This window comes from Apodemus sylvaticus, chromosome 5 (assembly GCF_947179515.1).
Source record: "Apodemus sylvaticus chromosome 5, mApoSyl1.1, whole genome shotgun sequence".
NCBI classification, from domain to species: domain Eukaryota; kingdom Metazoa; phylum Chordata; class Mammalia; order Rodentia; family Muridae; genus Apodemus; species Apodemus sylvaticus.
The window spans coordinates 118,137,611-118,153,463 of NC_067476.1; the positions used below are offsets into that span (position 1 = coordinate 118,137,611).

The following is a 15,853-nucleotide window of genomic DNA, read 5'->3' on the forward strand; positions in this document are numbered from 1 at the left end:
GGCCTGAACCCTAGCAGTCGTACTCAGAGCAAAGAATTGCTGTTTTTAGAGCATCCTCTGCTGCCTCTACCTGTGTCCTCTCTTTTATTAACATTTGAAGAGATTGACCAACATGTGACTTGTTTCTCTAGATTTGTAGAATTTTGATGGGTACGACCGGCATGTCCTTCCTCCTTCATTCAATAGGAGCATAATGGACTCTCAGACCTTTGAGACATTTGCATAAAGCAATAGAGGAGAGAGAGAAGAAGAGGCACAGACAGAAGGGAAATAAGAGGAGAAGGAAAGTAAATAAGATGAGGGATAGTGCTGGAATTGCAACAGCCGTTCTAAAAACTTACTTGACCAAGGAAAATAAAGATGTGCAGCAGAAATGGGAGATGGGTGTGTTTCTCCTGGTGACTCTTGAGGGTCAGGAGCTCAGGAGACCTTTAAATCAAAACCTCAAGCAGAAACATTAATGGACACGCCCTGTTTCACTGAAGAGTCTCCATCGTCCTTCTTGTTCCAGAAGCCATTCCCTTTGCTTTTGCCTCATCTTAGCCACATTCTGTTTTGTTCTTCTGTGAATCTTAGTCCCAGGTCTTCACTCAATTGCTTCATCATGGAGTGATTCCATCTTTCTTTTGCTACCTTCAGAATCCTCCCAGCATATCTCTTCCCTTTCTTTCTCCTTTCTTTTTACCCTGTTTATCTGACCTACCACCCACCATCTAACAAGTATTTGTAGAATGTATATTTTTTCTAGATAGTGCTAATAAATGAGATAGAGAGAGAAGATGTTTAACCTGAGACACAGCATGGTGAAACCAGTTGACTGATCATAGTCTAATGCAAATGTGTGTTCCAGATGGAAAACCCTTGTGAGGGCTAGTGTGGGAATTGTAGCACATGAATGTTGATAAGTGTGTTTTGTACAAATCTGGATGTGGGGTCTCTGGGTGATGGTGTGTGCATTGTCCCAAGGCATCATGTCCTCTTGACACTCCCACTAGCAGTGGTTGAGAGTTCTGTGGCTCTGACTCTTTACATATGTGTCTGAAGGAAGACAAAAAAGTACAAATGGTCCTTATATTCTCTGTGAATTTCTTATGAACAAACTATAACTATAAATAGGATACAGATGAATCACAGAAGCTTAATACTGAGGGAAAGAAGCCAGACCCAAAACACAATCCCATTTTATGTAAGGAACAAAAACAAGCAAAGACAATTCCTGCTGCTTAATGTAACCACGACAATGATTTGTGGGCATTGACTCCAGGAGGCATAAGGAGAACTTCTAGGAGGCTTCTAAAGAGACAGTGTTCCATTTCACCATCCAGGTACCAATTGGGAGATTTGAGCAGTTGGCAAATTCAGCACACTGCCCATGGACATGAGTTCTTCTCAGATTCTATTTTTCAGTGATTTTTAAAATTAATGACTTATGTTTTTGTTGTTGTTGGTTTTTCTCTCCCAACAGATATACTAAGCTCAAGCTTCAGGTCACCCCAGAAGGCCGCATTCCTCTCAAAAAGTAAGCTGAAGGCGTGTTTCTCATCATTCATCTGCTTGTCCCCAAAACTTGAATCTGTGCCCTGGGTCTCATTTCTGTCTTCACCAGGCTGAGTTGAAGCACAAAGATGGTGTGAGAACTCTATCCTTCTTCATGTTAATCTCACCCAAGAGCAGCTGGCTTCCTCATGACACTTCCCTAGCTGCCACTTCCTGTGGCATCATTTTTGGAGAGCATGTGAGAAGCAGGTAGAGAGGAGAGGGAAATAGTTCCATTGCATCAATCCCAGAATTCAGCTGAGATTCACATCTATTCTAGCAGTGCAAACTGTGTAACTTTGATGCCCCTAGTGGTCACACTGAGGCAGGGCTCTCAGTGCCCAGTAGACATGGGTACCAGCTTAAGTCACAAAATGAAGACAGCCACTAAGATAAGCCAGTGTGAGCACGATAGTAGCTGCTGAGCACTGGACTGGGTTTTGTAATGTTTCAGTAGAACTCACAAATTCATATCTCTGTATTCAATTCCTAGCACTTACTTTTTTAAAAAACAAATGTGTGTGTGTGTGGGGGGGGGAACCACACTATTAGAACATATTACACAGAAGTCCTTCAGCTTTGACATGAAAGCCAGCTATGAGCTTTGCACAATGAACCATGGGACGCAGTGTATATAACAAGGGACAAGATTGGGGAGATTGGGGATGTCATTTATTTTAGAAATTAATGTGAAAAATTAGCTAGTGCACTAGTTTTCATTGGGTCATCTCCACTATCTTGTAATCTCGATTTTATATGAGACAATGAAAGTTTTAAAGATACACAGAGTTCTTGAGAACAGATACTGATGTGTGGAAAGCAGTTGGTTTTTCCCTGTTTGAAGCTACCTAACTTTCACTCTGTGTTGTAGCTTGAGTTGGGATCATCTGTGTGTTCCGTGAACCACTTCACCTTTTTAACATCTCTCATATGTTTTCCCTCTGTAGCATCTATCGGTTGTTTTCAGCGGATCGGAAGCGAGTTGAAACTGCACTAGAGGCTTGTAGTCTTCCATCTTCAAGGGTGAGCCTGCTGTCTTTACACTATCCCGCCATGTAACAATTCTTAAAAATCCATACTAAACTTGTACCACCTAGTATTTCCTACACATAGCTTGATGCAATTAAGAAACCTGTAAGTGAGGTGAGTAAGGTGTTACATGCCTGTAACCCCAGAAATCAAGAAGCAGAGGCAAGACTCAGAGTGCTGTAAGTTTGAGGCTAGCATGGAATTCCAAGCCATCTGGGGCTATGTATTCCAAACATGTCTCATAAAACCAAACAAATAAGACCACCAACAGCAACAAAAGGACAATTAAAAAGAAATAACTTATTTTTAATATGTACAATGTGTCAGACCAATTGTTAAAGTCTATAATTCTCATATCCCCAACAGTTCAGTCTAGAACGACCCTTTGTTGTCATTGAAAAAAACTTATCTGGGCATGTTGGCAAATGCCCAATATTGCATGAGTTCAGATATGGAAGATATGAGAATAGAATTTTAAGACCAGCCTCAGCCACATAGTGAGTTCAAAGCTACCCTGCATTACATGAAATTCCTGTCTTTGGACAGGAATGGTGCAGAGAGAAGCAGAGACAGAAGGAGAAGCAGAGTTTGAGAGGGAAACAGGAAGGAAGGAGGAAAGTCTAATCAATGTGTCTGTGTGTACGTGTGCTACATTGCCACTTTTCTATGTGATTTGAAAAAAACAATTTATAATAAAGCCACTCTTGATGCCTCTTGAGATGTTATTTATTGATAATGTTTAACTATTATGTTTTAGAATAGTATTTTTCAATCTGTGACTCATAACTTCTTTAGAGATCTGAAGATCCTTTCTCAGGGATCACATATCAGATATTTATATCACAATTCATAGCAGTAGCAAAATTATAGTTATGAAGTATGAATGAAATAATTTTATGGTTGGTGGTCACCACAACATGAGGGTAGCAGTATTAGGAAGGTTGAAAATTGCTGCTTTCGAAGCTTATGAAAACAGACTTCATCTTCTTGAACTAGCTTTAAAATGTATTTGTTAGACACTGTCAGTACATGATGCACATGTTGATAAACAAATTTAGTCCAAATACTCATCAAGGCTGTGTCCTCAGGTTCTTATGAAAGGGATGCAGGTTCAAAGAAGTTTGGAAGTCACTCACTGCTCACAGGGAGAAGGCCACCACACAAGATGTTCTTTTATTGTTGTGCCTGACACATAATTCATTCCACATACATTAGCCACCACGAGAGGAACTCTTCTCCTTTTCAATTCATTCCCATATAATTCTAAAAGCATATGTTACTAGGAGTCCTGGAAGAAGGTGTGTTGCATGAACTCTGTACCACATGATTATGTAGAAGTTTTCTTTCCCTTCCAAATTAGACTCACCTAGTATCTAAGCAACAAGTAAGCCCTTATCTAGATCATTAGGTACTGGCAGGGCCTCTGGGCCTCTGGAGATAACTAACGATGTTCCAGTTGCACTGAGATTGGAAAGCTACTTTTCAGCGTACAATGAAATTATAATAAAGGGCTGAGCACATTTGTCACCCAGTGCTTATTCCAAACTTTAGAAAACTAAACAAATTAGAAGGAACACCAGCTGGGTGTGCTATTGTGTGCCTGCAATGCCTGCAATCAGGAGCAGAGTCTGAGATCACTCTAAGTCCCAGGGCATCCCTGGGCCGCATAATGGGACACCATCTTCAAAACAAACAAACAAATAAATACATAAATGCATACATACATACATACATACATACATACATACATACAAACATACATACATAAAAGGAAAGATTTTACTAGGTCACAAGAATACCTGTTCCAATATGAACTTTGCTCTCTTAAGTGCATGTGGCCAGTTGTACTGAAAAGGCTGCAGTGCACAGTTCAGACCCCTGCACCCTATTTCCTTTCTTTTCTTCTGTTTGGGAAGGGGTCACGCTGGAGAGCAAACCCAGGGCTTCTGTTAGATCTTGAGAATGCTGTACTCTGGCACACTCTCTTCACCCCATTCCCTTAATTGTGTTCAACAAATTAAAATGCTCAGACACACTCACTGATGCTTTTCTGGTAGACTGTTTGGCATAGGAAAGACTGAACAATGTAATTTTTGTTGTTGACTTAACCAATAGTCAACGAGTTCCTGCCAAACACCCACACTCACCCAGCAAATGGTACAGCCCTGGGTTCCAAGAACTGTAAAGTATTTGGAGAGAATTAGTCAATAAATATGCCAAGAGATGCATTTGTAAATGGAAAGAGGTGGTGCTTAAAACAGAATGGGTGCTTCCCTGAGAAGAAGAAAAATTCATTCTCTAAAAGACAGTGCACAGAGGCTTGGGTCTGGGGAGGAGTTTGACTAGCAGAGGAATGAACATACTCACACTATGCCTAAAGAGGAGGCATAGAGATGGAAATATAAGACATGAGAAGATATTTTCCCCTTTGTGGCCACTTCTAAGTTTACCTTTCTTCCTTACAATATTGGGAAATACAATGATCAGCTTAGTGTTCTACATGCAGTGAAATAAAAGAAGAAGCAAGGAATGAGGCTGGATAGAAAAAAGTCAAACCCATCGATCAATTCTATGTGAATTGCAATTTTCTGAACAATTGGATTCTGAAAATCCACTCAATAAACATAAATTGAGTCTTTATAATTCACTATGTCTATTATAGTCTTACATTTTCAGTCCAATATCAACCGGAGATGATTTGAAGGAAAATGAGATTCAAGCAGTAGGAGCTATGCTTAAATTGAAAAAAAAAATACTTATCTTTAGCAAATTAAATGTAATGACAATTTTCTGAAAACAAACTGAAGATATTTTAAGATACAATCAACCTCCATTATAGTTTTGAAAGATCATTATTCATTATAAACTATAATTTATCTGCAGGACTTGTAGAATTCAAATGTTTTTTTTTTTAAGATCCACAAATCCAAGACCGGTTCAAAGACAGGAAATAAATGTTTCTGTGAGCTGTCTACAGTACATCAAAAACTATTCACAACAATCTTGTGGTAATTTTATATGTGCAGAACAGTGGGTATAGGAAATAGTCACTGCTTAACTAAAAGATCCAGATAATATTCCTGGGGGTATTTTACACATTCCAGAGAAGGAAGGGAGTCATATAAATGGTAGGTAACTTTGCATAAGTGGGAGTCTGCTTCTTAGCCAGCTGTCATTCAAACTGAACTTAATTGTGTTCTGTAAATAGACACATTACCAGAAATGCTGTGGATATCCTGTTGAGATTTTTTTAAACATTATCTTTGTGCATGTTGTTAGGAATAATTAATGCACTTGAACTTGTACCCTGGCTGACACTATTTGCTGGGAGAACACATTTCTTTACAGGGCTCTCCTTTGGAGAGTACAGTCACTAGCCTCAAGTTACCCTAATTGGTAAAAAAGTAATACGATACCTAAAATGAGACAAAGCAATTACTGTCCTTCTATTAATAATCCAAACATATTTTCCAGTGAGACCTGTGAAAACCTTTTCATATTCAGAAAATTGCTATTCTACCCACAAGCTCTCTGAGAATTGAAATAATTTATCAGTACCAAATTCCCTTGATTTAAGGCTTATTAACCTGAAAGGGCTTGGTGACATTTGGAATTACACTGTAGTCTTGCCATGACATTGGCCTGTGCAGTAGCATTTCAATGAGGAAAATAAGAAACAAATCCCTATATGTTTTAAACATAAATTTTACACTACAGTATGTATGAAGGTATGCATTAAATACATAGGGAAACAAGTTATCTTTTACTTAAAGGCTTGCACATATCTTAAGGAATGCTATAGATAACATTTCTAAGGGAACGTGTCTGTGTAGCTGCAGTCCATTGCCTTACTTTCTGAAAACAGATTAGAAATATCATCATTTTACAGTTGTGGCTCATAAATCATTATATCAATATTATCTCTCAAGAATTCTCAAAAGAATTCAATATACAGTGAGCAATGTATTTGTAGTGATTCCATGGACTCTGGCTAATTCAACTTTTGTTTTATGATTCTAAGACAAAAATATTAAAAAGGGCCGATTGTCTAAAATGTACTGGGTAATAATGCTATAAAACACTAGCTAGAGCTGGTTTTCCAGCTGCTCATCCAGAGGACCCAGGCATAATTCCTGGAGCCCACTTACAACTATTTCTAATTATAATGAATCTGACACCTCTTCTGGTATGTGGGCACTTGACATGCATGTGGTATACAGACATACATGCAGGCAAAATACACAAACACATAGAATAAAATACTAATATATAAGATAATGATGATAATAAATCTATGGGCTCTATTAGAGTCTGCTTTAGTAAAATGTAGTTTAAAACTCTTTGAATGTTAAATACAAGTTCATCATAAAAGGATTCTTTAAATACACAAGTATGTAAAACAGAAAAATAAAACCACCATCCAGAAATGAATATGAACCTTAAGCTCATGGGTTTATGGTATAAGTTATAGTTTCAAGCCACCCGGATTCAAAATGTGTCTGCTGCCACCACCCTATTTGGTTTACCAAGGATGTCAGGAAAGTTTTGTGACATCCTAGCATCTTGGTATGGCAATAAAATGCTAACAATAAAAAATGGTCCCAGGAACCAAATACAAATATTCAGGGCATTCTTGCTTAGCAAACAGCAAGCATTAACTCTTGTTAAGTGTATTGTGTATATGCATAGACACGGTCTATATGTATGCCCTGTAATTTATTTACTTCACATGTGGATATGATGTTACCACGTCTATGGAACCCTGAAACACTATTGCTGACATCAGAAAGTCTTAGCGCCATTTCTCCGTTAAGACTCAGTTTGTGTAAGGATATAATTGGGAAAGTGTCAGCCTTCCACATTTGCCTTAATGCTACATGGTTCCCACACCAATTACCCTAATTCATATCATAATACTTCAAATTATACTAGCATTCTTAATCTAATCTCCAAAAGTCCAAGTCATGGTAGCAACAGAAGGTCACTAAAAATGTTTTATTTTAGATGCCTGAATCCAGATGGAGTCATGAAACAAGAATCTCTCTTTTGGATCCATCCACAGATATTTGTATATATTACATATTATACAATAAATACACACACACATTAGATAAGTAGACAAGCTCTATTACATATATATATGTGTGTGTGTGTGTTTGTGTGTGTGTGTGTGTACATCTACACATATACATATATATCAAAGTAGCAGATCTAGCTGCTGCCCAAAGAACAGCAGAGAAAATTGAGCATCCAAGGACACAACACAGGTAGTTGAGTACTGAAGTGTGGGATAAGATGGATGGCACAGAAGTACAGAGCCAGGAGATAGCACAGCCCAAGTGGATGGGTGTCTGTTCAGAGAGACACTGAAAACTGACAAGCAAGAAATGGGGAGTCAGCCAGTCTTGGATGATACCCTTAGGTGAGATCAGCTTGTGTCTGCTACGTGATGTCAGTGAGAGATATGTGTGCTCGCAGAGTGGGGTATCACACTTGGGCTTCATATATGCAACAAAGTTGGAGGTAGAATTGGGGAGCAGTACCATGGAATTTTTTTTTTTTTTTTGCAAATGATTTTAAAAAAATTGGCCAAATCATTTTACGTATCCAGAAAAGCAAAAGAAGTTTGTGTCTGACTCAGACCGAAACTGGCATCCTCTGGTCAGTGGCATTTCTTTTCATAAACAAAGTGCAATTCTGGAGGGTCATAGTTGGGCTGCTCCTGTCTCCATCCTCTGGGTGGCAAAACCCCAGGAAAGCCCTTCAAGAGGTTTTCTGACGTTCTTGAACCTGAGCTCTTGAGCTCATGATTTCAAAGCTGTATCCAAGCATCCCAAGTAGGTTGGTACAGAGACCCTTTGCATGTTCTTGTGCATTGTTTTGTTTTCCCAAAATTCATTTTTCTAAAATAGTATGCTTCGCTTCCTATAAATAAACTTAGTCAAGGAACTATTACTTCATTTTTTTTTTCATTCCACAAACATGGGAACTTTACTCTCTGCCAAGTGCTGAGCTACATTTTCTGGTCTGTGAGGAAGCAACGTACAATTTCAAACTGATTTTTTTTTTTACTTTCCTATTAAAATGTAGTTAAAATATATGACTATGTTTAAAAGGAAGGGTGTTTTCTTTCTTCTAGTGACTTGAAAATAAAAATAATCGTCCAGGCACATACCTGCAATAGGAAGCTGCATGAAAAATGTCCTTCCTGTTAACAAAGGCTCAGATATACGCTTCCGGTTTCCATGGCAACCCAACCAAACACAAAACATAAGCTATAGAAGTGCCCTCTTATATCAGGGGCTCACTTCCCAAACAATGGGACAATGAGCAATCAGAAGCAAATAATGGCTAGGGCTGTCCTGCCTAGGAAAAGCATCTTACAGCATAACAAATAACAGAAGCCAGGTCTCTCCCATGGCCTCTGCATCAGTGCCTGCCCTGCCTGAGTCCCTGTCCTGACTTTCCTCATTGGTGGACTATAATCTGGAAGTATAAAATAAATAAACCCTTTCCTTTCTAAAGAGAAGTGACATAAAGCTGGAGTTTATGCTTTTGTTTTGATATTATCTCCATGGTCATCACTTTTAAAAATATTCACTCAAAAGCCTAACAAAGGTCGTGAAAATGCACATATTCTTTATGCCACCAGTGTGTCCACTTCAAGTGCTTAAAATGGCACAAGAAAGCTACATGTCTTCTACCACTGCTTTAAAGAGAAAGATTCAACTCAAAACAGAGGAAAATTCTGGGTAAAGAGAAGGAGGGAAGATAGACAGACAGACAGACAGACAGACAAAAGGGGAGAATAAAATGAACGAGGAAGGTGCTTCACTTATTAAAGGGCATGAGAACCTGAATTTGATCCCCAGACCCACATAAACAACCCAGACATGGTGGCTCATGATTGTAATCTTAGAACTGGGAAAGCAAACAGGGGATTAGGTGGAGGGGGAAGGGAAAGAGGAAGAGAAGGAAAGAGGGAGGGAAGGAGGGAGGGAGGGAGGGAAGGAGGGAGGGAGGGACAGGCAAGTTAAACATTTCTGCTGAACAGATTCTGTCTTCCTATGTGTAACTTACTTTAGTAAAACTGTGTTAACACCTGTTTATCAGCATAAAATTCTTAAGCTTTAATTAAAATTAAAAATCAACAGAAAACAAAACAGCTCTCTTACTCTCTCCCCCTCTCCCTCTCCCTCCCTCTCTGTCTCCCTCCTCTCTCTCTCTCTCTCTCTCTCTCTCTCTCTCTCTCTCTCTCTCTCTCTCTCTCTCTCTCTCTCTCTCCCTCTCGCTCTTGCTCTCTCCCTCTCTCCCTCTCTCGCTCTCTTCTCCCTTCTCCCTCTCCCCACATGGTCATGGCTGGCCTCTGCTTTTCATTCATCACAACTCTCCACCAACAATAAACTCTTTAAAATCATAAAAAAAAAACCAACCAACACACACACACACACACACACACACACAAAAAAAAAAAAAAAAAAAAAAAAAAACAGAAAAGTTGTTGGAATACCAAAGTCAGGCTCTACATGAAATCTGAGTTGGCCTCAGAGATGTTCTCTGGATGTCTGGTCTGGTTTGGCAAAAAGAAAAAAAAAGGAGGAGAAAGGGAGAGAGGGACAGAGGGAAAGAAGGACAGAGGGAGGGAGGAAAGAAGGAAAGGAAGGGGAGGGGGGACAAAGAACATCAGGAAGAAAATCAGAGAAAGCTCCTGCTCACCCTGTTGTTTTACTTCCCAGAATGATTCCATCCCTCAAGAGGACTTCACCCCAGATGTATACAGAGTTTTCCTGAACAATCTTTGTCCCCGACCTGAAATTGATAACATCTTTTCTGAATTGTAAGAGGATGCATTTTAATCTATTTTTTCCCCAGATTACGATGATAGTCAGAGTGTCTAGGGCAGACTTTTGTTATGAGTAGAAGTAGATTGTTCAAAAGCAACAGCTTGAAGGAGGTGATAATGTGCTAGTGGCCTTGACAAGCGACTACTGCTCTTCTGAGCATGTGTTCACTATGACACATGTATGGCCAGATGTCATCTTCCCATGCTCAGTTGGCTCTCTTTAGACTGGAGTTTGTGGATACAGCAGGAAGAGACTTTTTAAGATACAAAAGTAAGATTCATGCAACAGAAGGATTCCTGACTGCACTCTACATATTGTATTCCTGTCAACAGTATCAGTATAGAGTTTAGATTACTAAGCACCTAACATACAGCATATGATTTTCTCTGATTCTAGGAATTACAAATGTTTATAAACATTATTTTTAAATATATTTTCATTTAATATATATGACTGTTTTGCCTACTTGGATTTTTATATACTGTGTATATGCCTAGCTTTCTTAGAGGCCTGACAAGGGAGCTGGATTCCCTGAAACTTGAGTTACACACAGTTATAAGCCACCAAGTGGGTGCTGGGAATTGACTCTGGATCCTTTGCAAGAATAAGTGCTCTTACGTGCTGCACCATCTCTCTGGCCCCTAGGTATTGCTTCTTAAAGAGACACAGGAATGAAAAGAGAAAACAAATGGAAGCCCAATTTATCTTTCTTAATATGCCAAAAATCTACCTGATGGCAAAAAACGTCAACCCAAAGTTGGTAACGGAAGTAACTGGCAGACAGACAAGCCCTGCCGCTGAGTGTCACTTTCCACATTGAACACCTTTGCTTTGTGATCTCATCACAGTAAAACACTATGTAGCCACAATATTTAATTGTCATGGGTTGCCAATTAAATTGGAAGAGGCCTTTGAATAATACTATTCAATAGCAGCATTATTTTGAGAATAAAATGAGATTGCATGTTTAGCATCTTCATAAGAGTATAAACTGTTATTATCACTATCTGAAAGAAACTGACACAGGAGGCTTAGTAGGAATTTGGAGCCAGCCTGGATCCTAGCAAGCACCAGGATAAACAGGGGTGCATAGCGAGTTCCTGCCTCCACAAGCCAAAACAATCAAATAAAGGCAGTATAGACTCTTGTAAACCTGTAACTTCAGTGAGATGAAAAGGAAAAACATATTCAAGGGCATTGGTTTTTTTTAAGTGATAAATCAGCAGTATACCTTTAAATGTTACATGAGATAAAGGATGTTGTTAGTCATCAGATGCTTCTCTAGGTTGGGTAGTGGTGGTTAGGAAAAGGAGTCACCCACCAAGTGATAGGAAACGTAGTAACCCACCAAGCTTCGGGAAGTGCAGGTAGGATGGAAGCAACCTGTGTTTAGGGCAAGGGCAGAATTTCATTATAGACTTTCCAAATACAGCTTGATGTGATTTCTCAGTTGCCAAATGCATACATAGGATGTGGAAAGGACAGTGATTTCTTGTGTTTCCATTACTTTCAGTGGTGCCAAAAGCAAACCGTACCTTACTGTTGATCAGATGATGGATTTTATCAACCTTAAGCAGAGAGATCCCCGGCTAAATGAAATACTTTACCCACCTCTGAAGCAAGAGCAGGTCCAAGTACTGATTGAGAAGTATGAGCCCAACAGCAGCCTCGCCAAGAAAGGTAGTGTGCACCACTGGGCACCACACAGCGGAGTCCCTGCTCCCTCTGTGACTGGCCATACTCGGGGAGGGAGGGATTTAATGTCTCTCCTGTGGACTCTCCTGTGTGTGGTTTTTGGGGTTTTTTTTTGGGGGGGGGGTTGTTTTGTTTTGTTTTGTTAGCCTGATGGAGGTTTTTGTTGTTGTTTTAAGTTTGGTGATTTACTTTTCTGGTTCTATCTGTGGTGTAAACCACATAGTTTTAAGTGTCCATCTTTTTTCCCTAAATTTACTCAGTAATTGAATGTATTTTTTTTTCTCATGCAGTGAATTAACTAACTCGATTAGCTATTTCATTGGGGTCAGTTTTTGGAAAGTTCTGTAAAGTAGCCCATGAGTTTGTTTTGGCGTTCTCTTTTCTTGTTTGCTTGTTTGTTTGTTTGTTTGTTTTTCCCCAAGTCTCCAAAACTAAAGAAAATATTCAGTCTGCTATAATCATATCTTATTCCAATATACAATAACACATGGAGAATATTCTGAAATTTGGCTCTATAATTTTTTAATTAAATTTTGGTAAATAATAATAATAATAAAGAGTACAAAATGACATCATAATGGCAGCTTTAAGCTACCTGGAAATTACTTTAAAAATATATATTTATGTTGGAGAAATGAATTAACAAAATATGACCATGAAGTTTCTTGCTGGATGTTCTAACTATATTAATAGCATAGTCCTCAAATAAGAGCTTTGGTGAAACCTGTACCACTGATGCTGATTCTCCTCTGGATTAAAAGGCCCTCCTTCAGAAGCCTGATCCATCATGACTGACCTTACTGCCCATGCCTAGAGAGGCTATAGAGAAAAACAAACCACAGTGAACCAGTCATTGAGAAAAAAGGAATCACAGGCTAACATGCAGGCACTTTGTGTAGTAACAGAAATAGCAACACGAACCACAAATGAGGGTGGTTGGCCCAAGTTTTCTCATACATTGTTCTTGTCCTGGAATCAGCCTTCTCAAAAGAAAAGGAAGCTATGCATTAAGTATACAGCAAAATCATATTTTTTTCTTCAGTCTGTTAATTGGGAATTTATAGACAACTTTTTGTCGGCCTCTCTGTGTTCTTGGCCAAGCATTCTGCCCCAGTTATTAACATGACTTCCATTGTCCCCACTCAGGTAAGGTCAGTAAAAGGAAGTCACAGCCCCTTGTTTGCCTTGTCACTGTTCTTTTTTTTCTAATGCCTGCTCCTTATTTTCAAGCTAGGACAACTTCCTGACTTTTCCAAGAACAGCTAACACTCAGTGGTGGAAAAATTCCAGAATAACTTCTAAAAATGATTAGCTAATAATGATGTGACAAGGATAAGCTTTTGTGAAACCAGCAGGCCTCCCTGTGGCCTAATGACATTGCTCATGAAACCAGTAAGTGCAGTAGCCAGAGGCGGCACAAACCACACCATTATGACACATAACCTCTCTATGCACAAGGTTCTTCTTCTGCAAAACTGAAGAGGGCAAAGTTTTCTCATTGATCTTTTGTGAGTTTGAAATAAATAATAGACTCACTGGAAAGCATCTGGCCCATTTGATGTGATGTTCAAGTGTTAAGTCTACTCCGGATATTGAAGTGCTGAAGATTGGTTTTAATTCCTCTGCTGTGTTCCGTCTAGCTGCTCTCTAGATCATAATAGGGTACCTGTGTGTTAGACTTTCTTTTATTTCCCCCTCGACCTATAAAGTAGACCTGCTTAAAAATGCAATATTATTATAGGCTGGGAGGTGAGGTCTGATCACGTTCATAAAGCATTTGGGCTCCAACAAAGCATCATTCCCCATAATTGTGAGGTTAGATTAGCATCTCTCAACAGAAGCCACAATTAGCACACGGGAAGGATAGGTTTGTCCTATTCCACCAAGTTGTGGAGAGATGCCTGACCGCTTACTAGTGTAGGAGATGAACCTCTGTCACTTCATGAGACAGAAGTGATAAACAGGCAGATCTGGTTGGATATGGATAGGGCTGTCCGCCCTTTCCCCAGTGACAAATTCAACTCTCCAGTAGTCAACTAATCAAATTATAACAAGCCTTAGTAGGCTCACTTCAACCCCAAAACGCATACACAAAAAAGAACCTCTGATAACTGTCCTATTTGAAGGGCAAAGTGAAAGTGTGTGATTTGGGTTACATTAACACATAATAGCTAATAGACTACCATTATTACTCAAAGTAGGACAAAATGGAAATGATACAGGAATTTCAGGGTGTCTTTGATCATGACAATTCCCCAAAGATATAGGGTCCAGGAAACACAATGGCCACAAAAACTACCCAAGCCAGTGGCTTTGTGGTTCTTATCTCATGAACTAGAAAGAGAGGTTTTTTTTTGTTTTGTTTTGTTTTGTTTTATTTTGCTGTTGGGTTTTTTTTTTTTTTGGTTGTTTTGGCTTTTTTTTTAAATTCATAGTTGGGAGCTTAAGGGGAGAGAGGTCCATGCTATTTGAGTTAAGACAGCATAAAGGTTAGCCATAGTGGTGGCGGAAACCCAACACACCAGAAAAGGGATATTTAGGTTTTGTCCAATATCTAAAAGTAAAACAGAAGAGTTTTGAGCAGAACTCAGAAAATTGGGTGGCTCTCTCTTGACACACCTGAAATATTAATTATTTTCCCTGTCTTGTTAGCATGGCTTAAAGTAGGCACATCTTCTTGAGAGGTGGTCCATTAGCCAAAGGATTGACCGCCCTCAACTGCATTAAGTGTATAAGGGAGGTGATGATGGCTTGTCTCCACCTAGAAATAGACACCATTAGGAAGGAACTATAGGTCCTGGTCCAGGTAATTCAGATCTGTAAGCATGCACACTTGCCTGCATCTCTGTTCTTCATGTCTTCAGCATTTAAAAACAAAACAAACAAAAAGTGATAATGAAAACATTTAGAGACAAAAGATCAAAAGATAAATGTTTCAATGTTAAAGACCTGTACTCATTGGACATAATGGCACAAACCTGTGATTCCCAACATTTGGGAGGCTGAGGCAGGAGGATCTCAAATGCAAGGCAGCCTGAACTCTCCAGCAAAGCCTTTTCTTAACAAACACAAGCAAATGCAGCAACAAAGAAGGGTTTGGAGGTTTCTCCTCTTTTGAATAACAATAGGATATAAACATAAGTAACCTATTTCTCAAGTGCTATTGTGTCTCAAAATCATTGGACTCCTTGTCAAATTTAGTTTCTTCCTTCTGCATTTGTAACAAGGTACTGAGCAGTGCTGACCCAGCCTACAGGAGCTACACTGGGAAGCCAGGGTCTGAGAGGTACTAAGGCTGGATAGAGAACTGGAAGATGGAGCCCCATAGGCAAGGTCCAGGAATCTCTGAGATGAATTAATTTTAAGAGAAATGAATGAAAGATTTTTCAAGGGTAACACTTTTGTCTGTTCATGCACTCATCAATCATCTTCAGTATCCTTATATAATTATTACCAAGAAAAAATAAAACAGGACTTACGCAGTCATGCATGCTGAGTCTGAAGACATCACAGGACAGACAAGTATGTCTGGACAAACAGCCCAGACAGTTGTTATTCTAAATTTCCATTAGCAATGCAGAGGAAATCTTTTTTAATGACAGCATCTATTTTTTAATCCAGCCACTTGAGTGACATAAGAGTGTTGATCATGAGCTGTTGTATTCCAAGACATTTTGTGTGCTGCTTATACAGCTTATGGGAACAAAGAAGACTATTTTTTTATCCACTTTAGTTTTGTAGTCAATAGC

General features: G+C 39.1%; 1 protein-coding gene across 2 annotated transcripts in view; it reads left to right on the forward strand.

Moving 5' to 3' along the window:
• Nucleotides 1–15,853, forward strand: part of Plcb1 (phospholipase C beta 1) — a 699,616-nt gene that overhangs the window by 468,657 nt on the left and 215,106 nt on the right. For both annotated transcript variants that reach the window (XM_052183717.1, XM_052183718.1), the window contains exons 6-9: nucleotides 1,466–1,519; nucleotides 2,484–2,559; nucleotides 10,302–10,402; nucleotides 11,923–12,089. In XM_052183717.1, coding sequence (XP_052039677.1) covers nucleotides 1,466–1,519; nucleotides 2,484–2,559; nucleotides 10,302–10,402; nucleotides 11,923–12,089 — 398 coding nt within the window. The remainder of the gene's footprint in view (nucleotides 1–1,465; nucleotides 1,520–2,483; nucleotides 2,560–10,301; nucleotides 10,403–11,922; nucleotides 12,090–15,853) is intronic.